The 8,672-nt window shown below is 34.0% G+C and overlaps 2 protein-coding genes across 3 annotated transcripts; one reads left to right on the top strand and one right to left on the bottom strand.

Moving 5' to 3' along the window:
- The first annotated feature begins 2,122 nt into the window (after positions 1-2,122).
- On the top strand, positions 2,123-5,717 carry LOC108469877 (RAN GTPase-activating protein 1). 2 transcript variants are annotated; one of them, XM_017770963.2, is made up of 4 exons: positions 2,123-2,313; positions 2,519-2,597; positions 2,701-2,719; positions 3,786-5,717. In XM_017770963.2, exon 4 carries the CDS (start codon positions 3,797-3,799, stop codon positions 5,411-5,413), a length of 1,617 nt encoding a protein of 538 aa, XP_017626452.1. In that variant the 5' UTR covers positions 2,123-2,313; positions 2,519-2,597; positions 2,701-2,719; positions 3,786-3,796; the 3' UTR covers positions 5,414-5,717. The 2 variants fall into 2 exon arrangements, with proteins under 2 accessions (XP_017626452.1, XP_017626451.1); XM_017770962.2 differs by lacking the exon at positions 2,701-2,719.
- Positions 5,718-6,079: 362 nt separating this feature from the next.
- Positions 6,080-8,167, bottom strand: LOC108467915 (chloroplast stem-loop binding protein of 41 kDa a, chloroplastic). Its single transcript, XM_017768733.2, has 6 exons — positions 7,678-8,167; positions 7,469-7,590; positions 7,117-7,219; positions 6,885-7,023; positions 6,519-6,796; positions 6,080-6,415 (listed from the first exon to the last, which is right to left on the bottom strand). The coding sequence occupies exons 1-6, from the start codon at positions 8,056-8,058 to the stop codon at positions 6,233-6,235; spliced, it is 1,206 nt and encodes a 401-aa protein (XP_017624222.1). The 5' UTR covers positions 8,059-8,167; the 3' UTR covers positions 6,080-6,232.
- Positions 8,168-8,672: the final 505 nt, after the last annotated feature.

Genomic DNA, 8,672 nt, shown 5'->3' with positions numbered 1-8,672 from the left:
TTTAAATTACAATAATATTTCACAATACCATTTAACAAGTTAATGGCCCAAAACAAAATAAAATAGGGTTAATTTTGTCTTAATATTTTTTACTACTTTTCATCTACATAAAAAGTATCTTTCCCATTTTTACCATAAGAATCACATTGTTATGTTCATGAGAATATTAAATTCTAAGTAAATAAATTATAATATAACAAATGTTGGAATCACTTTTCAATTAATTAAGTTTTAGGAAAGTGATCACTTTTTATTGTACTAAACACTACCTTAATGTAAAATGCATTTCCCTTTGTAGGCTTAGTGTGAAACATACTTACCATATGATTTCAAGAATATTTAACACTCAATTTGGCCCTCGAACTATATTCGTTGTCTCAATTTGACATCTAATTTTTATTGTCCCACATTTGTGCTTAGATCACCATTTCGTTACCTGGCGCAATCTAATTTTTTCTAACGACATTAGAAAACTAATTAATATATGACATCAATAGAATGTGGCATGTGGCACCTTTATCTATTTAGAACTTGACTTATACTTTACAATTTTTAAAAATATATTAAAAGTATTAAAATTTTAAAGTTGGTTATACTTTAACATTTTTAAAATTTTTAAATTTTTTAAGTTTTTGAAATTTTAAATATATTAAGAATTTTTTTTGTCTTTACCCATTAAAAACAAAATATAATTATGATTAATAATATTTTCTTTTTAAATTTACCTTAAATGAAACCTCAACTTAATAAACGAACTTTTAACTCTATAAAACTATTTATTCTAATTTATGTTCCATTAATGTGGACTTTATATAGATTTATTCTAGTTATAGAATTGATCGTATTTTATAATGATTAATTTTGATTATGATTATTTAAATAAATTATTTATAATTGTAATTGTAATTATAAGTGTAATTCGGAAAAAACTTATATATTAATTGAAAAATGTATTAAATTTAATATTAGAATGTAATACAGTTTATAATAATTAAAATATTTTTATAAATAATTAAAATTTTATTATTTATAATTGAAATATATTAAGTATAAAAAATAGAAGATATAAATATTTTTCATAAAAATAAATACTTTTTATCAAGCCCATTAGTTTGAATATTTTAAATTAATACTCTTATAATTTTTACACAACAAGGTTAAAATAGATCTTGGGAGCCTAAAGGCAAAAAGCAAGTAAACAACTATGTTGGGTGGTTACTCTGTCTTGTCAGGTCAATTCTAGTTAGGTGCTGCTAATGACAAGATAGTAACAGAAACTGTATTTTCTTTTTTTTTAAATTTTATCCATCTAATATAATATAAAAATAGTTAATATTTGATAAAAATAATTTATAATATTTTGTCATAAAAACTTAAAATATAATATATAAATAATGCTAAGATGGTATAGATATATGAATATTATAAGTTTAAATTTTTTCACATTATAATTTATTTATGTTATAATGTGAACTCTAATAAAATAGAAAAGATAGAGAAACTCATATTTTATTGGAATTATTATTTATCAACAACCAGTTGAAGAAAATAGGAATGTATTTTTCTAATATATTTAGATTAAGATTACTTTATTTAAATATTATCCCGATCCGAATTATAATTGTTTTGACTTGTACGAAAGAGTGATTAAAACTTTTATTAATCACCTATATAAGATGAGTACAAACTATAACTTTGATCCACTACGTGATATTGTATAAAAAAGATATGTAGCTAATTCAACAAAACATTTTTTTGTTGATTTCAATGATGCATATAAAAAGTTTGACACGTCTATTTTACTCACAAATTGATGTACCATTTAGATCCAACTCATTTAATTAGAAAACGAATATTTCTTTCTAAATTTATAAGTTAATTAAAAATGTTTTTTTAATTTACAAAAGAGGGCCTAGAAGTCAATTTTAAATTCATGACTAACCTTAAAAAAAACCCAATTTCTTGGTAAACATAGACCCAATGGTTTTGAATTAGATTTAAGCCCAAATATAATAACGGAACTGAACTGTTAAAAACAGAAGAAAGTAGGGGCTAATTAGTAAATTGACATTAAAATGGAAGCGGAAAACCTACGCATCTTTTTTTTTGAAGTAAAAAAGCCGTCATTTAATTTCCCTCCAATTCGCTCGAAGGGCACGCATTCATTTTTTGGGTTTTTCTTTATCCCCCCATTCCCATCATTACTCTCGCTTGCACCACTCTTCACCATTTAAAAAGGCTTCTCCCTCTTTCCTTCTTTTCTAAAATCCAATCCTCAAAACCATGATACTCTGAAAGAAAGCGGAGATAAAGGTGTTTAATTTAATTAACCCATCCTTCTTTTTTTCTCTTTCTAGTCTAGGGTTTTGTTTTTCTTTCTTTCTTTCTTTCTCGAGAAAAACAAACACTCTAGGGTTTCTTTCATTTCTTACCTGCTTCTTGGTTATACTACTTGTTTAGTTGGTTTTATATAGTCGCAAGCAAGAAATTTAAGTGGATAAACTATTTTTTTTTTCAGGTTCTCGTTGAATCGGGTGGTGCAAGGTTAACAAAGTTATCGATTTTTTGTCCTTTTTGCTAGCCATTTAGTACTAGGGGTAAGAAATTGAACTCTTATTTAAATGTATTTATTTATTTTCACTTACATATTATGTATTCAGTAATTTTGTAAGTTCACATTTTTAGGGTTTTGATTTTCAGGTGGTGCAAGATTAACAAGGTTTCTCATTGTTTGTTTGTTAAGTTGACGTGGACTCTTAAAGCCCAACGTTTGATTGGATAAATTAACTGCAAGTTTATCTTTTTTCACATGATGTTTTATGTCATCTCTATATGATTTATTGACAACATAATGATTGTTAATGAAGGAATAATACTAAATCAATGTGAAATAGGCCTGAGATGACTCTTCTTTTCGGAGAAGAGAGATGGCTTTTGATTAAGTGTGCAATATATTTTGCTCAATAACTTTAGAATTAGGGGAGAAGGGAATATGTGCACAAGAACCTAAACTCTCTATTCTTGATTGGGTGATCTGTTTGCAAGTGCGGAAGTTTTAACTTGTTTGTAAGATGTTGCTACATATGATGTTCATAGACCAAAGATACAATGAATCTGGATCTATACATGAGTTCTCTTATCGGTTAGCTTCAATTTGTATCCCCCCTCCCCAAGGAATGTAACTTTATCTACAATCCTCCATAATTATTATTGCCTTTACTGTTTCACTTATGCTCTTTCCATTAAATCTCTGGTTTGTAGAATCTAGGATTTGCTACTCTGCTATCATTAATAATACTTACATTTTTCTAATCCTTCAATGGCCGCATGCTATCACTGTCAGTATTGCTAATGTCATTTTGGTAATTGGTTCTGCTGTAAGAATAACATGTAATTGAAGTCATGCTGGTTTAGTTAGAATAAAATAAGACTGCTTTTGGTTATTTCTTACTAAAGTTGCATAAACTGCTTGTGAAGGAATTGGCTAATGAATCTATCATGATAAGAATTTCATAGCCAGAACCTATATATTGTTCATACCGGGTGGATTTGGAAATTAAGTTTCCTTTTTAGTGTTACAAAGTTTCTGAGTTTTTGATTTCTTCAATTTTTATTTGTTCTAGGCCATTTTTAGGTGTTCTACTCATGTTCTTACTATGTTGTATAATTACTTAATTTAACAAGAACTTCAGCTTTGTTGATTGCTTTGGTTTTTGTTACATTTATGGGTCCTATATTTTTTCATCTCATCTTTATGATGTATTTGCAATATCTGGTGGTCCTAGGTCAATTAGATATGGAATCTGGAACGCAAGCATTTCAACAACGCTCGCTATCAGTGAAATTGTGGCCACCTAGTCATGGCACAAGGCTGATGCTTGTAGAGCGGATGACGAAGAATCTTACAACCCCATCCATTTTCTCTAGAAAGTATGGCCTATTAAGTAATGAAGAGGCTGAGGAGGATGCTAAGAAAATAGAAGAGTTAGCTTTTGCTGCTGCAGATCAACACTACAAGAAGGAGCCTGATGGTGATGGTAGTTCTGCAGTGCAAGTATATGCCAAAGAATCCAGTAGACTGATGCTGGAAGCTATTAAAAGAGGCCCTACTGTAAAGGATGAAGAGATAGCTGATAAAACCAGTATTCATGAAACTGTCTTTGATATATCTGGAGGTCGCAGGGCATTTATAGATGCAGAGGAGGCTGAGGAGATTCTGAAGCCACTTAGAGAGCCAGGAAATTCATATACTAAGATATGTTTTAGCAACAGAAGTTTTGGCTTGGATGCAGCAAATGTTGCTGCACCCCTCTTGTCGTCCGTTAAGAAACAATTAACTGAGATAGACCTTTCAGATTTTATTGCTGGAAGGCCAGAGTCTGAAGCACTTGAAGTCATGAATCTTTTTTCTTCTGTCCTGGAAGGTTGTCAGTTAAGGTACCTGAACCTTTCAAACAATGCCTTGGGTGAAAAGGGTGTTCGGGCATTTGGGGCTCTCCTGAAGTCACAGAATAATTTGGAGGAGCTTTATTTGATTAATGATGGTATTTCAGAAGAAGCTGCACAAGCAGTTTCTGAGCTAATTCCTTCTACCGAAAAGCTGAAAGTTCTTCAGTTTCACAATAACATGACAGGGGATGAAGGTGCAATTGCTATCTCTGATATTGTGAAACGTTCTCATGCATTGGAGGATTTCCGGTGTTCATCTACAAGAGTTGGCACAGATGGTGGTGTGGCTCTAGCTGAAGCACTGAAGACATGTACCCGCTTAAAGAAACTTGATCTGCGTGACAACATGTTTGGCGTGGGAGCTGGAGTTGCTTTGAGCAAAGCTCTCTCTCTGTTTGCAGGTCTTACTGAGGTTTACCTCAGTTACTTGAACCTAGAGGATGATGGGGCGGAAGCACTTGCCAATGCTCTGAAAGAGTCTGCACCTTCACTTGAAGTTCTGGACATGGCTGGAAATGACATTACAGCCAAAGGTACAGCTTCTTTAGCAGCCTGCATTGCATCAAAACAATTCCTCTCAAAATTAAACTTGGCTGAGAATGAACTCAAGGATGAAGGTGCTATTTTGATTGGTAAGTCATTAGGGGAGGGTCATGGTCAGTTGAATGAAGTTGATATGAGCACAAATGCTATTAGGAGAGCTGGGGCAAGGCTTTTGGCCCAGGTGGTTGTGAAAATACCTGGATTTAAGTTGCTGAATATCAATGGAAATTTCATATCTGATGAAGGGATAGATGAGATTAAAGAATTGTTTAAAAGTTCCCCTGACATGCTTGGTTCTTTGGAGGACAATGATCCAGAAGGAGAAGATTATGAGGATGAAGACGAAGATGAGGAGAATGCAGAAGAAGGGAATGAATTGGAGTCCAAGCTTAAGGATCTCAAGATCGAGCAAGGAGAGTAGTCATATGCTATGCATGCCAGCTGCTTTTGCGGCATCCGAAAAGCCTGTCTATTTTCTATTTTGATTTATTATAAGGTACTATAGCTGTGCAACATTAGTGTGGTAGATCCAACTGTAGTTCAGGTTTGTGAAGCTTAATTCCTCAGTCAATTGAAACATCCTGAATTGTTGTAGCATTATTTAGCAGGGAGCTGAATTTAGTTTGAACTTTTTACTGAGCTATGTACTTCTTGGACAGTCTATTATCTTTCCTTTAGTTATAGCTGCAATGAACTAGGATTCAGCAGTCTTATGTTCCAGATCATATCATTGTTCAATGGTTTAGCATGCAATCCCCACCCCCCCCCCCCTTCAAATGCATAATTCAGAACGACATCCTGCCTAATGCCATCTTGCTCGTGTTGTCATCTTGTTCAATTATGTTTGTAATTACCTTTTTCTGTTGTGGGCTTGCCACTTTTACTGCTTTGCAATTGAGACCTTATCCTGACGTCAAAGTACGTCCACCCAATACTTCTTTGGGATGACAAGTTGCTTGGATTATCAATTACGTAACTGTATTATGGTAGTAGGTTTTATTCAATTATTCTTTTGATTTCTTTATATTAATAAATGCATGCCTTGCGGAGGGTAAATGATCCTACGCTTGTTCCGTCTTGAAATGCATTATGGAAAGATAAAAGCTTTATTTATTATCAGAGGAAATGAATTATGTAACACAGAAATGAGGTGAAGGGGAAGGAAAACAAAAATGCATCCTCATAAAGTATTGCAGAATGGAGTGGATCTGAGTTTAAAATGACACTTGATAGTGGTCGATCAGACAGCTACTGGAACTTTAAGGGACCCTAGTATCTTATCATCCATCTCAAACTGCATAGGCTTCTTGTCACGCCCTATCTTCACATACTCCTCGAATCGCTCCTTCAAGTCTTCTGGCAGATTTGTGGTGCTCTTCCACCCCAGTATGTCCTTTGCAGCCCTTGGTTCGGCGTAAAAGTGCTGCACATAGGAAGGATAATAGTGATTATATACTACAGTTCACATCAGCTTTGCATTTGTCTAATCGGTGGATTCAAGACGAAGATATCATAATGATATTTACCACATTACGGAAAGGAAAAGCTTTCTTTGCATCGATTCCAATAGCTTTCGGATCATAATGAACAATTTCAACTGGTAAGCCAGCAGCTGCAGCACACAATTTGGCCATTCCATCCAGAGTCACTGCCCGGTCACTCACACAATTGAAGATATTACAACATGCAGCTTCTGGCTTCTCAACAGCTAGGGTAAGCATAGAGGATAAGTCCCAAACGTGGGCGATGTTTGTAAGTTGCATCCCTGAGCCTGGGATTGGCACCGGTCTCTTTCTAACAATTCCTATATATATTGTAAGAAATGTCATCCATGTCATTATCTGATAGTGAAGTTTTACGAATAACAAAGTCCAAAATGTTTCTTCACTTACGATCAAAGAACCACTCCTCGCAGTCTTTGTTGTTTCCGGATCCAATCATGTATTGTGGCCGGAATACAGCCCAGCTACTGAAAACTTCTGCAACATATTTCTCGACTCCAACATGGCCGGCATCAGCTTTAACAACATCCTGCAATAGCCAAGATTTTGCTTAAACTATGCATCCAGTAAAATTATTCATGCTTGAGGCATTACATATACATAATGACATATTGTCATATACCCCTTCAACATGAGGAGGCTCGTCGGTTGGCTTATAGATTCCCGCACTACTGATGAACAAGAATTGCTTCACTCCAGAGCTCTTTGCCCAATCTACCACCGGCCTATGTTGAGAAGACTGGAATTAGAATGATCTGCCTTTTCCTTTTTGGCCATAAAATGAAACGCTCTACATTACATACAGGTATGCAATTTCTTACTTTTCCTTTTCTTTAGCCTAATGATTGTTACTCTTCTTTGATGTTTCCAATTTTAATCAATTACTATGGTAACAGGTATATAGACGGACACATGTGCACACGAAGGTGGCATAAACTGAAGGATGAGTTTGTTTGGAATTAATGGTAACAAACCTGACAGTGTCCAAGTCCTTGCCATTGTTATCCAACACCACATCAAAGGTTGCCCCTGCAACAACCTTGCCAACATCTGCAGGGTCTCCCCACACCGTCTTCCCTCCAGCACTCGTAATTTCCTATAAACATTTCTCAAATTCCACATTAAAATAGTGATTACAAAAACCAGAAAACAAGGCCTGGAGGCGGTTGCTATTTGATCTTACAGAGAATCTGTTGAAGGGGGGCTTCTTCATTTTATCAGAGCCCTCTTCTCCAACAGTGAAGATGGTAACCTCATGGCCAGAACCCAGCAGCTCTTTGGCAAAGTAGAAACCGATAACTGCATGGCCGCCACTGTTTGTATTAACTATAAGGACCTTCTTCTTCTCTGCAGCAGAGGCCCTGATAGTGAAAGAAGAAGCAGAGTATCGTCTAGAGCTGGTGGGGTAGGCATGGGAGGAAGGAGAAAGTGAAAGAGAAGAAGAGAGAAAAGAAGAAGTGGGAAGAGACAAGCGTAGAGGAGGATATAGAGAAGGTGAAGGAAACTTGGTAGGTGGAGATGAGAAGAGGAGAGAGGAGGACGAAGAAGAAGCAAAAGCAGCCATTGAAATGAATGTTACCTTTTCTTTTTGGTGCTTGCTTCAGAACCAGCAGTTTCATATGGATCATGGTCAAGGCTTTATCTAAAGGTAACGGTTGTTGATTGGCCCCTTGCATTTGCCCCTAGGCTGCTACTTATTTTTTTAGTAAGTCGGTATTTAATTTCACTAATAATTTTTTCATTTTGGTAAATTTATATAATAGTTTGATGAACGCTAGATTTATATATTAAATATTTTTCATATAAAGGATCTATTAAAATTTTGATATATTATAACAAATTACGTGTATTATTATTATTATATTTATTATACATTTTGATAAGAAAAGGATTTATTGTTTTTTTATAAGATTTACCAAAAATAAAATATTAAATAATTATAAAAATATATTCTAGAATTGGGGCTTCAATTTTTTCATTACTTGGTAATAATTTTATGTTAAAAGAATCTAAATTGATGTTGAGTGGTCAATTAATTAATGTAGTAGTTATGATGGTGAGTTAGATAAAGTGGTTAATTAGCTGAATAGTTAATAAGTAGTAAATTATTAGTGATAATTATAACAAATTTCTCTTTGTTTTTCATTGTTTTCGTCCATCATTGATGTGTTTGACATG

Source organism: Gossypium arboreum, chromosome 8 (genome assembly GCF_025698485.1).
Source record: "Gossypium arboreum isolate Shixiya-1 chromosome 8, ASM2569848v2, whole genome shotgun sequence".
In the NCBI taxonomy this organism is placed as follows: Eukaryota; Viridiplantae; Streptophyta; class Magnoliopsida; order Malvales; family Malvaceae; genus Gossypium; species Gossypium arboreum.
Note: the sequence above shows the minus strand (reverse complement) of the source record. Positions and strands in the feature narration are given on the sequence as shown.

Excerpts from the sequence above, each read along its gene's own strand:
- LOC108469877 (XM_017770962.2), top strand. The coding sequence starts at position 3,797 with ATGGAATCTGGAACGCAAGCATTTCAACAACGCTCGCTATCAGTGAAA.
- LOC108467915 (XM_017768733.2), bottom strand. The coding sequence starts at position 8,058 with ATGGCTGCTTTTGCTTCTTCTTCGTCCTCCTCTCTCCTCTTCTCATCT. Across the intron at positions 7,220-7,468 it reads AAGGACTTGGACACTGTCAG|GCCGGTGGTAGATTGGGCAA; the intron begins GTTTGTTACCAT and ends TTCTCAACATAG. Across the intron at positions 6,797-6,884 it reads CGAGGAGTGGTTCTTTGATC|GAATTGTTAGAAAGAGACCG; the intron begins GTAAGTGAAGAA and ends CAATATATATAG.